The 18,913-nt window shown below is 35.4% G+C and overlaps 1 protein-coding gene across 2 annotated transcripts in view; it reads left to right on the top strand.

The window, feature by feature from the left end:
* The window catches only part of LOC107090344 (cell adhesion molecule 1-like), a 254,939-nt gene extending 250,182 nt beyond the window's left edge, over positions 1–4,757 (top strand). For both annotated transcript variants that reach the window (XM_015383669.1, XM_015383678.1), the window contains one exon: positions 127–4,757. In XM_015383669.1, coding sequence (XP_015239155.1) covers positions 127–245 — 119 coding nt within the window. In that variant the 3' untranslated portion in view covers positions 246–4,757. The remainder of the gene's footprint in view (positions 1–126) is intronic.
* The last annotated feature ends 14,156 nt before the right edge of the window (positions 4,758–18,913 follow it).

Raw genomic sequence — 18,913 nt, 5'->3', positions numbered from 1 at the left:
CTCTGGATTGCTAACACATTGTTAAGTGTTTAAGTGCTTTATTTGGAGAAAGCGTGCCATAGAGTTGAAGAGTATAGGGAGGTGGAGTTGTCTGCCTGCTAATTTGTCTGGCACCTTTTTTTGCAGGAACTTACTTCACACATGAAGCCAAAGGAGCAGACGATGCGGCTGATGCAGACACAGCAATCATCAACGCTGAGGGGGGGCACAACAACACAGATGAGAAGAAGGAGTATTACATCTAAACTAGGCGGGCCTGGAGTGGTGGTTTGGGATGCTGTGGGAGCACTGTGTCCAGCATTGATTGGTAACAAGATGGCTTGGGTTAGGGTAAAAAAAGAAAGGAGGGTAAAACACGGAGAAAAGCAAGAATGGCATAGACGTGTGGGAAAAAGAGCCGTTACTTGGTCTCCTATCCGACCCTTTCTGGACTGCTGGGTCCTATTATGTACAGGTTAATTATTTTACAGAGAATTTTGTGCCTTGTTCTATTTCTTTTGTTGGTTTATATTCACATGCTTGTTGGATTGAATACTTTCTCCATGTACTCTACTTGATCCTTTGTTGCAATTGGCATTCAGAAGACATAGAAAAGGGTCTGGTGTTTATCAGTGTGTGCTGCAACTAGCTTTTAGCTTGTGTAATCAGATATATGAAAGGCCAGATCAGTCACACTTTTTTCTTAAGTCATTTCCAGAGTTTAGTAAATGAAACCCAATATCACAGTGTTTCTTTCTGTTTGGCCAAAATCCTGTGGTGCCTCCAAGTTTATCATATTTAGATGCAGGTCTAATTGGTTGTCATATATTCCGTCAGATAATACAAGGCCCTCTTCAAATTCAGGCCCACTGTTTATTACTTACTTTAGCAGTTTGGATAATCTTGCATATCTTTGAATGTATTTGCTAAAGAAGTCCAAATGATGAGAAACAGTAACGTGATATGTATCTGTATGGGGTTTAAATCAAGCTGTAAGATGCAGCCACTCCCTCAAAGATTATGTGATCTAGACAGAAACATGCTCTGAACCCATTGTCAATATTGCTTCCTTGTCCCTTTAAAGTGGAAATGACACAATTAACCCAACTTGCTTCATTTACGAGATTGTAATATAATATTATCAGCTATTATATTACAATTGTGAAAAATATTACTTTAAAGAAAAAACGCAGCATTGATTTTTAAATTATTGGCAAAGGCGCCACCATAATACAATACTCTATGCAGTGACATTACGGGTTGGTTTCCTCTGTACCTTCTGGTTGAATAAATTGGAAATATCCACTATACTTTACAACCATAAAATAGCTCAGAAATGTGGTATGATGGAAGGGGAAACTGAAAGGACCCTAGAGCATCTAAATCCCTAATACTAATGACCACCAATTCAAATGAGCAAACCTTGGTAATGTACAATCCACAATCCACACAGTACCTGATGCAGGTCAGCCTCCTGACTGAAGATGGACTTAATCACAGTTGGCATAGGTGAACAACAGCATTGCCACCCTGCTCCATCACAAACACATGTACTGGTGTGAGAAATCTGACCGTAGCGCATCCAGATACTGCAGAGTTATCTACTGTATCTGCAACTTGTGTTGTGCTATCAGTCTGCGCATGTGCATCCTCACAAGGTTGGGTGGATCAGTAGCATTGATAGTTCACAGCTGTCTGTTCTCTCCTTACCAGATCTCAAGCCAAATGCTCAATGGGTTCTAAAACATAAGCAATGGAATTTAGATGCTTTGTTTTTTTATGGCGGTGAAGTATAGCTGTTATTTACAATGGATTCAGAGCTACAGAGCGAACCGATCCATGTCACTGCTTCGAGTACTGCAACATGGCCAGGCCCTTGCCAAAAATGCATAAAACAATACTACTTTTTTTCTTTTACATCTATGTTTTTCACGTTTGTAAAATAATTATGAATAATAATAAGACACAAACTTATGAATTTAGTTTGGTTAACCATTTTATTTCCATTGAAGCGTATTGCATTCACTAAAGAAAAAAAATCAGACAGCTTATCTCATAATTAGATAGATCAGTATCTCGCAATTATTAGATCTTGTATCGTAATATGGTATCTTTTCTCATAATTACGAGATAAGATCTTATAATTACGAGATTTTGATCTCTTAATTCTGAGACCCTGGTCTCAATATTATGGGATCATATCTCATTATTATGAGAAAAGATCTCATAATTACGAGATAAGATCTCATAATAACGAGATATTGATCTCGTAATTATGAGATAAGCTGATTTTTTTTTTCCTTTGATGAATGCAATATGCTTCAGTACATATCCACTTTAACTCATTTAGAATGAAATGTTTGCTGATGAGGATTTTCAATCTACTTCTAGCACTTATTTACAGCTGCATTTCATTACTAAGGACCATTAGTGCAAGAAGGTAATGTAAGATAAAATCGTGGCAGGTTTTCGATTAACGCCACAGTGGTGTGTACCCTATAGAAGCTTGAAGTGTTTAAAATGACCAAATATCTTTCTGTTTGTTGCCATTTCACGTGGTTCTGAGTCCCAAATGGCACAATCAATTTTTGTCAATTTCTTTACTGATGTTTTGCATTATTGCATAGATAAACATTGATGTGTTCTTTGACAACTTTAAATCTGTAATGTCTCCACAATATCCACAAAAATTCAAAAATGCATACCACAACAGGAAAGACAACTTATTTTTGAGTAAAGGGATGCATCCAGTGTGCCATGATGAAAAGAGATTACACAAACTCTAAATGTCTACGCTACCTGGTGTTGTAAAGCTCAAAATTGTCATTTCAAATTAAATTAACAATGAAATATTTTTTTTATTCAGCTCAGGTAGTATTATACCAGCTAAGTAATATCTTGAGGGGTGAACGTACCATAGCATCTATGACAGAGAGAAGATGAAAACCATTATTATCCACCACAGCAAGTGATAGATTCAGTGTAATTTTTACCTCTTCATTGCTGCTGCTTCATTGCTTTCTCTTTATAGCATTTTCTTTTAAGTGTTGCCTTACTCTGATCACTGCTTCACGTAATATGTGGAACGTGTAGGTTTTTCACAACCACATGAGAAAATGCTCACAGCTATGCTAAGTGCTAATTTTGCGAATTAATTTTCATTATTTTTGCTTAAAAATGATACCTAACTGCAAACCTCTCATTAAGCAGAGTCATCACCTGGTACCTCTCAAAAATTCCACATTAAACCTGAAAAGTAAGGTGGTAACGCGAAATGTTGATTAAAGCCCATAATCAAGATACTTGGGATTAGAAAGGGACATGCTTTGTTTCTTAAAAGATAGTCTTATTTAGTCATAATACATCATGTAAACATTTCCTCTATAGCTTTGGAAGTCATTTATTGGGTTTTGTTACTTGTTGTAAAATTGTCAGTTTTATTTAAGAAGTTGGTCTTTATTCACTTCCTATAGCGAAATTCATTTTTTAAGAATCTTTCTGAGGCATTTTTCAACTGTAATCATATCATAGTGCAGTCTGGATCTACTCGCAACATGTAATCACATTTAGAAAGCAATTGTACAGTTTCCTTTTTTTGTTCATCTGTTATGATGAATTAACAAAAGCTAGTAGAGAGTTAAGCCTTCTAAACAAGTTTTTTATGACAGCGTCGTATTTAACTGAATTATTTAGCAATTTAAGAATCAAATACTTTACAGTTTAGCTGTCTAAGCCTAATTAGCTGTCCAAATTTGCTAACTTTTTAAATAGCTATTTAAATAGCTTGCCTAAATTTTGATAAGGGAAAAAAATTTTCAGGTAAAAATTCAGGTAAAAAGCAAAATAACTAAAATTCCTAATTAGTCTAAAAAAAAAAAAAAAAAACGCAAAATTGCCAGTTCATTGAAATCATCTGTTTGGCTGTTTAATCTTGATTAAATGAATAGTTCAATTAACAATCTAGCTATGTTTAGCTTATTAAACAGTTAAATAGCTAAACAGCCTTTGGTCCGATTTAGTAAAATTAGCTAAAAGCAAATTTGGCATCAAAATAGGTTATTTAGTTAGAAAATATTTAACTAAATAGTCTTAATTATTTAAACAACTAAATTCGCTTTTTAGATAAATTGAATAAACTTTAACACTTACTTTGCTGGCAAAAAAAAGTCACCTCACCTAAAACCTGTCACATCAAAACAGACAGAAATTGGTGATTCAATGGCCTGAATCTCAAAATCACCCTCTGTGTCGTCAGTGAAACCTTTTTCAATAATTTAGCTTTACAGTCTTTATCAAATAATTTCATTTTTTACATTGCTGTTCTGGTCTGTTTCAAGTCCTGTCAGTCACAGGAATTTTGAGTTCATTAAAATGTTCCTTAAGGTAGCTCCAAGATAATTAAGCAATCAAAATAGCTAATTACACAGTACTTAACTAATTTATCTTATTTATCTGAAAAACTAAATTACCTTTTAAGCTAAATTACCTAAGTTCTAACATTTATTTTGTTTGCCTGAAAAGTCAGACTTCACTTAAAAAATATCACAGTAAAACAGGCAGCAATTAGTGCTTCACTAGGCTGAATGTTTTGGGGTTTTTTATATATATTTTCAATCCATATTTTGTTACATTTCCTCTCACTGAATCCATTAGTTTGTGTAACTGTACCATAAATGTTTTGTGTACACAATGAAGTTGGAAAGTTGTTTTTGCAAAATGTCTCTCATCTGCTGGTGAAAATATCATGATGTTAAACTTTCAATGAGATGAAAATACAGAAAAAAAAAATACCCACATAGATTTAGCTTTGAAGTCCTTGCCAAACCATTTTTATATTTTAGGCTTTTATCTTGTTTGTTTCCAAGTTAAAAACCTTTCAGTCACAGTAAGTCTGAGTTCATTAAAATTTATCTGTGCAAATACTTTATCTTTAGGCTCTCTCTGATAACTTCTAAGGTCAAAAGGTTTTATGTTGAGAAGCTCTTATTTTTTTTATTTTATTTTATTTTTTTGTTTTTGCATGTCATCTTGTAGCCTCAAACCTTCGCAGAGAAATTACATAGTTCTACAATTTCTCTCTCTTTTTCACTAACCCCAATCAAACAGTGTGAACTTTACACATATTTGACACCTCTCCGACTCACAGTTAGAAGAGCAACACTTGTTTGGCAATTAGTGAGAGACATTATTGTATTGCCTGAAGAAATAAAAAAAAAAGACCAGAGAAAAACGAATAACCACTGCCTTAAACAGACCTCTTCATACGTATCATTATAAAGAAAATAAAAAAGTGAAGGACATAATGTAGTGCCTTCTCCTTCTGATCTTGAGGCATTTGGTTAGAATTTCACTCTTGTACATAGATCTGTCCTTTCTAACTTTCAGGCCGATGCTCAGCCAAGTTGTCTCTTCATTCACTACAAAATTCCATCGTAATTTGGATCAAAATTACTAAAAACATAAAAGAGTGGGAACATATTAATTTTGAAAACAAATATGTAAACTTTTTATGATTCTTTGAACAGTGGTCCTGTATTCATAACAAAAAAAAGTAATTTATTTAGTCTTAATTATGTTTCACCTTTACGGTACTTGCTATTTTTAAAAATCCTGGGCAAGGACTGAACAACATTTACAGAGAGGGATACATTGATAAAATAAGCTGAGATATAAACAAATAATTTCTTCTTTTGTTTCTGGATCATGGAGTTGCGGTGTCATGGAAACAGCTATGTGCATGACAAGTGTTATTCTGGGCTTTGATATTTATCTTAAATGGTAACTGTTGCTTTTGATGGATTAACTTAAAAAGGCTGTTGGGAGAAAAAAAAATAATATAATTTTTCATTTATGTTTACTTACATTATATGTAGTATTTTTTCTTCACTCTCTCAGGTTCATGAGTCTTCTAGTTGTGTTTTTTTTTATTTTTGCATCTCAGGTAGAATGCAAATTTTAAGCCCCGAGTGTATATATCTATGCTGTAGTACCACAGGTATTGGAAAACGTAACAAAAATCACAAGATGTACATGTTTCTCTCAGTTGTACATGTTTCTGTGTTTAATATGGTGCACTGTTAAAGTAAATGTTAAATATTATTTTGCATAGACCTAGTTCACAAAGAAAACTAGATTTGTTAAGCAGCTGAAAACAATGTACAGTTGATGTTAACGAAATCACCACAATGTTCATGACACTTCTTCTTCCACTGTAACACTTTACTCATATGGTATGGGTTAATTAGTAATTACAGGATGTTTTCACAGCCTTCGAACATCTGTTTGCATCATGCATAGCTTTTCCTAATAGAAAATGGTGTATTTACTGTGACATGAAGTTTTATGAATGATCTGTAACCTCTTGGATATTTGAAAGAAACTCATGTTTAAAGCTTAGGGAGGGAGAAAGGGACATTGGGAGAAAATAAATGGGGGGGGATGATTGTTTTATAATCCCCAGATTGGTTGTTTAAGTTGTTGAATCTTGAATTTATTTTTGTTCCCAAGTGACATTGTTTTTCTTTTGTGTAGTGATGAGGGTGTTTTCTCATTTGACCATCATATTTTGTATTGGTTCACACCAACATTTTTACGAAAGAAAAAAAAAAATCTAAAGAGTACTTGTCTTAATAAAAAGATATCAATGTTTAAACCCATTTGTTGCTTTATTCTGTTTAAAACATTGATTTCACTGAATTGTATTTTTATCATTGGCAGAGACTAAAGACTGCAATTTAGATTCACATCAAACTTATGTACCGGTATTTGTAAAAAGATTAGCAATATACCACAATGAAAACGAGTGAGAACTAAATGTGAAAAATGGGACATTGGAGTGGCCATCCATCCATCCATCCATCTTCCTCCGCTTATCCGGGGTCGGGTCGCGGGGGCAGCAGCTTTAGAATGGAGGCCCAGATTTCCCTCTCCCCAGCCACTTCTTCCAGCTCTTCAGGAGGAACCCCAAGGCGTTCCCAGGCCAGCCGAGAAACATAGTCTCTCTAATCTGTTGCCTGACAAAACGTGTAACCTTCTAGAGATTTTGGCTCCGTACAACAGAACTGTGTTTTACAAAAAACAAAAATAAGGGATTAAGTCAGGATTATCCAGATATGCTGTCTTAATTAAGACTTTGTTTCAAAAACAGGACTTGCTTGCATTGTATCGTAGACTCTACAGAAATCCCTTTCACTGAGCATGCATACAGTGACAGTGAAGAGAAAAAAAAAACCTCCAGCAGAATCAGGCATGATTAGAGATGTCCCGATCCAGGTTTTTGCACTTCCGATCCGATACCGATATTGTTTTTGGACTTCCGATCCGATATCGATACTGGCCGATACCAGCCTATCCGAGCATGTATTTAAGTTTAAGTTAAAGTATTTAGCCTTAGTTGTAAGACTCATGTTGAAAAGGGTTTTAGTACTCTTGATAACATCTAGCCAGCTAAATTAGGTGAGATTGAATAAAACACAATGCTTGGTAACAACAAACTTACCTGTTTATTAAGCACACAAACTGGACAAAATTATGAATAGCAATCTGAAATTGCACAGTGAACAGTAAAACCGTAAACAGCTAAAGGTGCAAGTATTACTGTAAGTTTTAATAAAAATGCAAAACAGGGAAACACTGGCGCAAAATAGTGGAATGGATCGTTTCAATCGGCGAAACTGGAAAATACGGACCGGATTTTTTTTTTTAAAACTGGATCGGCATTTTACATGCTTTGCCGATACGCATTTTTTTGCCAATATCGGCGTCCCGATCCGATCCACGTATCGGATCGGGACAAGCCTAGGCATGATGTGGGCGGCCTTCTGCTAAGGCTTACTAAGCATCAAAGGAGAGAAAAGAAGACCCAAAAAAGGAACATAGAAGCATTGATTTATAAATACTTCAATGTTGGAAAAAGTGTAATAGTAAACTAGCCCCATAGATTAGGTGAGTTTGTCTAGAAAAGCATTACTTGAGCAGATTAACAGTGAGCCACTTTTTATGTCAAAAAGGATAAAAGAGAGCACATACAATTACCCACTGTAAAAGCTGAAATTCTTGGAGAGAAACAGGATTAAGCACTGAAATAAAACAGATTCAACTCTATCATCTCTAATGTAAGTTGTTGATGGCAGCAGCCCAGCTTATGGCTGCTGGTGTGCTGCACACATCAACATAAAAAGCCCTTCTATGACAAAATCACCTTCATGTGCTTTTGTTAACAGAAAAAAACAATCAGGTCAGAGTAAGTCATTACTAGGCCTATTGATACCTACATACGGTGATTATGTGCATTCAATTACCTGAAATAATTGCTTAACATGATCTTTGATGCTGAATGCATCTTCAGCAACATGGAACGCAAACTGGCAGAAAGGAGCAGCAGGTTTAGGAACCAATTATGTAAAAAACACAGACACTAAGAAAGTTTTTCTAACAAAGGGTGGCATAACAAATTATTAGGTTTGTAGTACCATAACATTGTTCTAATTTGACTCTAATCAAAATGGCAAAATCTCGTAAAAAGTTTTAACATTTCTTTTAAAAAAGCACTATTAGTTAAACAGGTATACACATGTAAGCATGTTTTAAAGTTTTAAAAAACATCCCTGCCCTAAACAGTCTTTTTTTTTTTTGCAACTCATATAGCCTACTCTTAAGTAGAAACAACCCCAATAACAAGTCACAACAATATTGATAGCAATATTTTAGTCTAACATCCTGTTATAGCACTCTTTTTTTTTTGTAAAGATTAAAAGTGTTTAGACATTGATTGAGCTCCATATTCAGACTTTTCCAAAGTTGTATCTTGGTATCAATTCATATTTCAAAAATCAGTTTGATGAAGCTTAAGTGAAAAATTCAGTCTAGAAGACTCTTAGCAGCCTCACCTGGATCCCTTACTGATGTGTTATGTACAAAGCTCCAGCCAATCGATATCAGAACCACCTCCCCTCCACAGCCAATCATTTTTCAGGATCCCCTTCATTCAGCTCCTTGTCCAGCTCTCCTCCTGCATTAGAGCTGATTTTAACTGAATATTCTCCCTGAGATCAGGATATTCTTAATCTCGCCCATCCTCTGGCATAATCTACCTCTAGTGTCTGAGCCTCGACGGAAGACCAATCTAATCTTTTCCTAAGCTATGCATTCAACCGCATGTCAGTTCACAGTATTAAAGTCTTTTGCCGGGATCTGAGTGCCAATGAACATATTTCATACATGGCAATAAAATCTCCCTAATTTCAGATTTTCTGTGTGTGAGTCCTTCCAGGTTTTATCACGGCTGTCAGCTATTTTTTTCATGTTATCCTTGTTGGTTTTTTTATGTTTTTAATAATAAAAAGTAATTTTTTTAATGATGTAATTTAAAATATTCAGTATTTGTTGGTCACAGCTGCAGTGCAACATGGGTCAGTGTGTGACCCATGTACAGAGGCTTAGTCCTCGTCCATAGGTTTGAGTCCTGAAGTTGTGAAATTTGACTCCTATTATCTGTCTGCCTACTTTCAAAAATAACAAGAAAATCAAGACTTAAAAATATTCTGTTTATGTTAAGTTTGTTTTTATCTCATATTTATTGTATTTTCTTTTACCAATCCTTAAAATATTTATCGTTTAATATCTTTTATATCTACTTCTTTAGTTATTGTCCTTTTTGTTTGGGATTTTTATTGGACGGTGTTTATCATATAGCATCAAAAACATATAGAAAATACTCTTTATGCCATATGTATATGTTTCATTGATAGATAGTGAGAATACAGAGAAGCTAGAGAATCATACAGAGAAAAGCTGCAAGTAGTGCCAATCCACAACACGTGCCACCCTAAGGCCCTCCACAGAGACAATCCAACCACTTAGCACAGTCAGATTGGTCAAATTTTTTAACTAGAACAGTCGAAGGCAATCCTAAACAAATGTGTTTTTGTTGATTTATCGGAACTCAGGCTTTCCACACTTTTACAGTTTTCTGGAAGTTTGTTCCAGATAAGTGGAGCATAGAAACTAAATGCTGCTTCTCCATGTTTAGTTCTGGTTCTAGGTATGCACAGCAGGCTGGAGCCAGAAGACCTGAGTGGTCTGAAGGGTTGATACGCTGATAGCAAGTCTGTGATGTATTTAGGTGCTAAGCCATTCAGAGATTTATAGACTAACATAAGTATTTTAAAGTATATTCTCTGAGATACAGGGAGCCAGTGATAGGAATTTAAAATTGGGGTGATGTGCTATACTTTCTTAGTCTTAGTGAAGACACGGGCAGCAGCGTTCTGGATCAGCTGCAGCTGTCTGATCCACTTTTTAGGCAGACCTGTGAAAACACTGTTGCAGAAATCAATTTGACTAAAAATAATCACATGGGTTAGTTTTTCCAGATCTAACACTCACATAACACTCACATCCAGTAATCCCAGGACCGAGGACCTGGCCACCCCATAGGCTGGTCCCGGGATAGGGTTGGGGCAAGGTTATTTAGGCACTTAAAGACAAAGATGTGAAATTGTGATTTATTATATTAGAAAATTAGGACTTGACACTGTAACAGTTACTTGTTAATTCTATCATTTTCTGAGACAGAAGAAGAGAATATTTTACCTTGCATTTTTTTGTCATATTAACTTTGCTTGTTTAACAGGATGAATGCATTATGAAGCTTAAGCCTTTTTATTTTATGATGCCCTGCTGGTGCTTGTCAAATTTACAAAAAAAAGAGCCTTTGACATGCAGGAGAAATATTGTATTGCTGTCGATTGGCTGTTAGTGAATGACAGCAGCAGCAGGAATCTAGGCTCCCATCAGTGACTGACAAGTTCGTTGTGGTGCAGATAGAGGCAAGAAACATTTTAAACGACACAGTGACTGACATCGACAGGCTCAGGGGCCCTGTTAAAGTTTCCAGCTGAACACTGGATGCTGGTGATTTTACAAATTGATAGGCATTTTGGGGAACAAGACCTAATTCATAACCATAAGCTATTCTGTCATCATAATTCTGTTAGTACCACCATTTCCCATGACTTTGAGGTGATCCATTCCAGGTAAAGTTCAATAACATTATTCAAACTTTAATGGAGGTAGTCCAACCTTCAAAACCAGTTACTTTTCACGTTTATTCATACAATAACTGGAAATTAATGCTTCTCTCAAAGAGTATGAAATAGTTCTGCAAAAACTGACTATTGAATCATGATGAGTTAAGATTTTTTTTTCTCTTAACAAAGCATAAATTTAAGGTTTTATTCAGCAATTAGCAGCACCTCTAGAAAAAAATCACACAAAATGCCAAATAACAAAGGTTTTCTTTCTTTTTTGCACAAATGTAGTTTTCTTTTTTTTTAACAAGCAACCAGTTAGATAATTCCAATGCTTCAGCCAATGACAACAATGCACACCACTTGGACGATTATTTAGTTATATTGAAGCCTAGCATGTCGCCACAGGAGATACAAAGAGGCGGAGATTGACCACATTGCAGACCCATACCTGTTAGGAATCCAGTCTGTGTGGGTTGTGTTTTTGTTTGTTTTCCCTCCACCACCATGTGGCGCCTGGTTCTCGTTGGTCCTCTGACACACCTGCGGATGGTTGCCTCATTACCAGAGGACTCTTAAGCTGCTGACTGCCACTACCTCGAGGCCAGAGTGTTTGCCAGTTTTGGGTAATCTAGCCAAGCTGAGTTTTGCTGAGTCAAACTGAGTTTTTATGAACCTGAGTCTTAACCTTGTTGTTTTTGTCTTTGCCTCTTAGCAGGAAGTCATCCTGCAAACTGGATGTTTTGGACCTTCTCCCCCTGGAAGGATCGTCTGAGCTTCAAACTGAGCTGGGGATTCAAACTGGAGGTTTGGATAAACTTTTCCCCAAAGGATTGTTTAAGCTTCACACTGAGCAGGGGATTCATCTCCACAAGAAACCGTTCAAGTACCATAGGAAATCTAAGTGGCTCCTCCGCTCCTCAAGGAAACACCTCAACCTGGGTAAACCCTGTTCGCCCTCCAATGAGCAAGTCAATTACTGGAACAACCCACATCGACTGGATTCAAAGAAAGACACCTTTTCTGGAAACGTGAGTCCTGTTGCCTTTATTCCCTTTTGCAAATCAAAGCTCAAATTTTCCACTGAGCCTGAACTAACCATAAGAAGTTCCCCTTTACTTTTCAGTCCCGGTTGGCCTGTGTTCAGAGCAGCACTGGACACATCCCTACCAGTTCTCAATAAACCTGTTAAACCTTCCCCTGGTCTCTCTGTTTGGTTTTCTGCATGTGGGTCAGATCTTTGAATAAAATCATGACAATACCATATTTGGACACTTGGCTCTTGTCCTGTGAATGTTTGGATCTTGCATTGTGCATGTGAGATTGTGATTATTGAGACATCTTGCTCCATAAAGACTAACTTACTTAGATTTCAGTTTTTTGCCGTCTTTAACCTTTTTTAGTTTGCAGTAGAATATTTAGACAAGTCTGACTCAGTCAAAGCTGATACCTTATATCAAAGGTGAACTCTAAAAAAAAATAGAAGCACTTGAAATGTATGTGTAGATGTGTATATGGTTAAAAGAGGGATGGCTGGAGATATGTGACAGAATTTATTTTTTTAGAATCTAAAGAAAAAGTCTCAATTTACAAAAAGGATAAAAGCCCAAAAGACATAGCCAAGGAAACCAAAAGCCTAGCAATTTTCTATGAACCAGAATTTCCCTTGAGTGGTAATCTCAATTGATAAATAAATTTGAGTCTAAGTCTATAATTCTCAATTATAGTTCTGATTAGCTGTTATGATTATCTTTCTTAAAATTTTTGTTGTTTTATTTCTTCGTCTGATTTATGTTTTTCAGTTTTGCTCACATTGTTTGGACATAAATCATGATGTCTTCTAATGTCTTTTCAACATTTTTTTCCCCGGTGGGCCACTACTGTAAAAACTATTTAAAAAGTATAATTTAAGAGCCCAGTGATTCTTGCAGCCTTGGCCATAGGATAGGTAAAAACAATGAATCTTACTTCTCAGAATGGAGCTGCAAAGAAGGTTTTCTTGATGTCATCAATGGAACCTCACAACTATTTACTCTTATTCTCCAAACATCATTGAAATGGTGTCAATAATAGTAATCAGTGGTACAATCTGATAATCTAAATTATTAAGAAGTTGAAGCAGTGTTCAGTTTAAGGAGGTCTAGACACCACCATGTGTGGCATTTCAGATTGTTTATTTCTAATCCTGTTTAAATCTTCAATTTTAATTTAAAATGGCATATTTAAGTGTAATTAGCCCAATTGGGAAATTAGAGTTGAAGAATGTCTGAACATGGTCTGTTTAGCTGATTAATGAATTGATTAAGATTGATGGCATGAACCACTTGATTTTGTTGAGGTGTAATTAAATATGCAAGAATAAGTAATGAGTCAACAAGGGCGAAATGCATTATACTCTGATTTAACTACCAATCCTTTAACATCCTTGCTATTTGCTGCCCATATGTAAACATTGTAGACATTATTGAATTATATGCAACTTAAATCAGTAAGTAAAAAGAAAACTAATATAAACAGACGGATTTTTTTTTATTCAAAACAACTGAAATGCTTTATTCTCACAAAATTAAAATCATTGATGTATCATATTTCTGTAAAAGAAGCTAGTTGGATTACATTATAACATTATTTTTACAGAAACAGACATATGGAGGATCTCAAACATTTTCAGACCCCTGTTAAAATTAGACCATTGTAAAATAATTTGAAACTTTTGGCAAAAATAATTTGAAATGTGTCCTGAAATTTCAACTAAAATCCAAACAAACCTGTTTGGGAAACCAGTTAGAATGTGCTGTTAAAGTTATATACTGCTGAATTAGCTTATTTCTTTCTTATTTCCAGCACCATCCTTGATGAGTTTGCACCTGTCATCCCATATAGGGAATCCCTGATATTTGCTAGTTTTTATCCTGCAGCACAACCTAAGGTTTGGAGAGAGGTGACAAAGGATCAAAATGAGCATATAGCACAAAGGAATCAGTCAGGGGAGGATAGCAAAACATTACATGAATATCATGGCGCAGTCAGGGCCGTCGCTAGATAGGCAAGACAAGACAATAGTGACTGAACCGCAATAACAACTATTTTCCAACAACTGGTAAAAAGACCAGACTGGAATGGTCGGACACACGTACTAAGAGGCTAACAGCAACAGTTGAAGATTGCAGTGATTTTTTCAACCACCGGCTGTTTCCTACATGCAACATCACACAACAACAACCTTCTCTATATGCATTCTAATCCATGTAAGTGTCAAAAGTAATCTAAAAAAAAGGGCCTGGTTTAAAACCTATTAAAACTTTTTTTTTTCTTGTCTCACTGACCTATTACTCAAAGACCTCTGGATATGGACTCCAGTCCACCTGTTACCACACATATGTTTCAAAACGAATAAACAAATTTTAGGGATAAATCTAAATTCAGAGGTTTGGCCCTGACCTTCAGGTCTGCTAAAATGATGAGGAAGGATTTCATTTATTAACCAGGCTGAGCCAAAGTATACATCTAAATCAGGAAATGAATTACATCATGAAAGGAAAATTAAAGCTTTTGAAGAGCCTTGCAATTAGTCCAGAGCTAAATCTGACAGATAATTACTCGAGGAGGGCTGTGGATAAAAGATGTCCCCAGATAAAACTGGAGATGTTTCTCAGGTTGGAGTGGCTGAAGTAAGTATAGGGGATGCTATTATTTTTAGACTAATTTCAGAATTTAGCTCAAAACTTACTTCAGCTACATATAAATACAGGTATATAGGCTGATTTATGCACCTTTTATGTTTTTATATCTTTTGATAGATTTACAGTTGAACTACACAAGAAAATAAATCATTTCCAGCGTGTATCCTGGCTGCTTTAGATAAGCCCCAGATCTGCTGGGACCCTGCAAGGATACTTACAAAACCAAATATTTTTACCATGATTATAAACTAACCTATTGTATATTTGGGCACAATAGTAGGGCCCTTAAAATTTCAGTTGTTGACAAAGAAATTGAATTGTACTTTGCGGGTTTCAAACAGATTTACACACTGTCTACATTTGATCCCTGCTGCACTTTATGTTCATCTCACTGCTCAGCTGCTGCTCATTTACTGTCTGAAAGCTGCACAAAACGAAATTTCATTGTCTATGCGCTCTGTGTATACAAAATGACAATAAAAGTTGTCTAAGTCTTAGAAATTAGAAGAGAGCATATCATTATAAATGTACAATCTTGCTGATATAGGACTGGTTCCAAGAAACATCTTTACCAAACACCCGCTATAGGTTTTTATCTCTTTTAGTGCACTACAGTAGATCAAAGGCATTGTGCAGTTCTTCCCAGCTCTGAGAAAGATTTGAGTAGACTGGCCTACCTGATGAATCAAACAGATTCCCAAACCTATCATATATAACCTCCATGTCCTTTCTGTCACAGGTGTGTTGTGCCTTCCAGTAATAGTAACTGGAGTTGTGATTGTGGCTGACATCTGTTTCTCAGGTGGGCAAGACAAATTTGTTGATCCTGGAGAGCAATAGTTACACTTGGCTGAACTGTCTAGGGTCACCTTGATGTATCAGGGGCATTTTTTCAATCTTTCCTTAGCAATCTGTGCTTAGTGGCAGCAAGCTTCATCCCACTTTAAAAAGTCCATTGCCATCTGGGAATCATTTTGAGGTCTATGTGGTTTGCAGGAATCTTCAGGTATGTGGTATATGTCAATCAAAGAAGAACATGGCCTTGGCTTTTTCTGTCTCCGCTGCAACCTACTGCAATCTCTTCTGCATTCACCAAGTCAAACAAGATGGAAAGAGCATGATTTATTTGATGCCTATTTCTTTTCCGTTTGTCATGGTTCAATTCTGGCTCCTTGTAGATCTATTGACGGCAAAGGTTGTATTAAGTTAATTTTTTTGATGTTACATCAAAATGTATTTTACTTTAAAAATTGCTTTAAAAAAGCTATCAGTGGACTGACCACAGCGTAATGTAAAATTATTCACTTTACAACAATGCAAAAAAGTTTTCATGGAAATAAATATTAGTGGTATCTAAGAAAACACAATGTTAAATAAAGTAATAATGTTACATATTTATGCAATTGCTTTCATTTAAACAGAAAAATTACAGTACTACATGTTTGAACAAAATATATTTAATTTTGTAGGACTTGTGTTTATATAAGCCTATAACTTGAGAACCTACATGGCTTAAATGCTTGGAAAATGCCAAGTCATGTTGCAGGAAAACATATGAGCTGGGCGTTTCAAACAATGTTGAAGGACGAGCACCTGAAGCCTGTGATAACCACAACACAATTATCTCCAACTGCTGCTGGATGACCCAGAGAAATCTGCATTAATTAAAGGCACACACAGCCGGTCTGTTAATCCCATACCAATGTGTCAGGGAGAAAAGACTCGTGTTTGGGAGGTGATTAACTTCCCAACCTGAAAGATGCTGTGAACAGCACTATGAGCTCTAATGTCAGCCGTGTTGTTGCTTGATGTTTTATTGCTCTGATTTTTAATCATAGATTGATGTTTACCAGAGGGAGAAACTGTGCTGGATATTGATGTGTAAATTTAAGGTGCGATTAAAGAGAAAAAGCTTTGGGGGGGGGGGAGAAAAAAAGCTTCTGTTTTACTCCTCTCTCCCTTCCAAAATTAAATGCTTCAGACAGGAAATGGGTAATTATCTGCTCAGTCTCAGCTTGAAGCACCATCCTCTGATGTCCCCAAACAACCACATCTCAAGGTGACTCTTCTGTACTGCGGCAAAGTTTTTTTTTTATTTTTAGCAAATTTATTTTGACGTTCCGCTTCATAGCTACCACCCACATACAATAAGCAAAGCTAACATTTCCCAATCTTCTCCTCTTATCTTTTATTGCGCAGCGACTGCATGTAATCTTTCTATCATATTTAGGACCGTCGAAGCATAATTAATTTCCATTTAAACCAAGCTCCCACTGTTAATCACTTAGTTATTTGTAATTATCTTTTAGCAGATAGCTGTAACAAAAAGTTTATTGTTGCACCACGTTTTTATTTCATCTTCTGAGCTCAGTATGACTATTTAAAAGTATATATAAATGTATTTGCTGTGCCTAGCAAAAAGTGTTCATCTTGAAGTTTTAACATTTTATTAACAATAGACTTCAAGACTTTTACTAAAACCTCATGTGAAAGTAGGGTTTGAAATAAAGAGTTATTTTCAAAAATGTTGTGTCTCAGACGCACCATGAGAGTAAAGTCTACACTTTCATTGTTTTGTTTTTGTATTTGTTGTTTTGTCTTTTTGGCTGTATTTAGGGTCCTGTTAGATGTATTGATTTATTCATCTAATATTCATTTATTTATTTGTACATCATCATTACAGTTGTACCATTTTCTTTATTTTGAAATCACCTGTGAATTACTTAAGCTTTTTTAAGCTTGATTTAAAATTATCAAACCAAAAACTTCTTTAAGTTGTCTAAATTTTACTTCAACAAACATAAGAGGACTCTGTATAAAAATGCACACACTTTAAAGATCTATAACTGTAAAAAAAATTCAATGTTATTACTGAATATTATATTATTATATATTATTTTTTTGTCATCATTTGGTTACTTTTCCTTTCATTTTCCATCCAGTACTCATATATTTATCAAATAAAATATATGTGTGTGCAGTTTTTTCTTTCCGAAAAAAATTTGAAAAATGTGATAATGTTCCCTTGGGTGTGAATACTTTTGCAAGGTTCTGCATTTAACTAATTAAACTAATCATTTTAGTGAAAAAGAATTAAAAATCTTTTTTTGATATTTTTTTTTGCACCAAGCATTTAAATCAAACACAAGGAGCAGGAGGGAAGTGGGGGATGGTGCTGCAGGAACAATGCCACCTTAATAATTTATTACTCTGAGTCTATTTTCACTTATTGAATTAATTAGTTAGGTAATTAAAAGTTACATGTTTTAATTAAAATTGCCGATGAATCCTAACATTGGTCCTCCACCTGAAAAAGAGGCATCAGGGGATGAAGTGCATCAGCTTGACTGAGCTAAAACTTAAATTCAGTCCCATTTGGGAACCCATGGATAAATGAAAATTATCTGTTTCATGCTCTGTGACCCATTCAACTCATTCTTTTTATGACAAGAATTTGAGATAATGTTATATTGTTTTATTACGACAGAGACGACAAAAATGAACATGAGGGGAAAGAAGGTTTTTAAATTGACAAGAACTGGCATACAGTATAGAACACCCTAATAAATATCTCAATTTTAGCTTCTTACAACTTCAAAAGGTGCACAAAAACCCACCTATAAATGTTGATACCATGTTTGCATATGCCACGGTCTGTCACAATAAAAGGTCCATTCAATTCAATTTGCATGTCTGTGATCAATACGATTTATGATAGCATCTGCTGGTTCACATATTTTTTTACACTGATATCAACTCTAAAACAAACACAAAAACAATTAGAATTAGAAAAGTTTCTACTCAGCCACACACCAAGTTCACTCTAGAATTGACTTCTTCCTAATGAATAAAGACACAGACACATGGTGAAGGAATGCTCCATAGGAGCAGCTGACCTATCAGACCCCGACATTATCTATCTATCCATTAATTTTGAGTGCACACCAAAGAATACTTTATGGAGACTAAACATTGGAATCTTATATAAAAAATCTGCCGTAAAAGAGATTAAAAAACAGATAAAATATTGCATAACTGATAGCCAAAACAGCCAAATAGACCACACCATACTGGGACACTGTAAAAGCAATAATGAGAGAGAAATTAATTTCAAGAACAGCATACTTAAAGAAAAGGAAGAGGGCTGAATATGAAAAGTTAGTTGAAACTTTGAGAAACCTAGAAAAACAACATTCAAACAAAAGTTTGTTCTCCTAAGTA

Source organism: Cyprinodon variegatus, unplaced genomic scaffold (assembly GCF_000732505.1).
Source record: "Cyprinodon variegatus isolate N-32 unplaced genomic scaffold, C_variegatus-1.0 Scaffold14, whole genome shotgun sequence".
Lineage (NCBI taxonomy): Eukaryota > Metazoa > Chordata > Actinopteri > Cyprinodontiformes > Cyprinodontidae > Cyprinodon > Cyprinodon variegatus.
The sequence above is the reverse complement of the archived record's forward strand: the minus strand, read 5'-3'. Positions and strand labels throughout refer to the sequence as shown.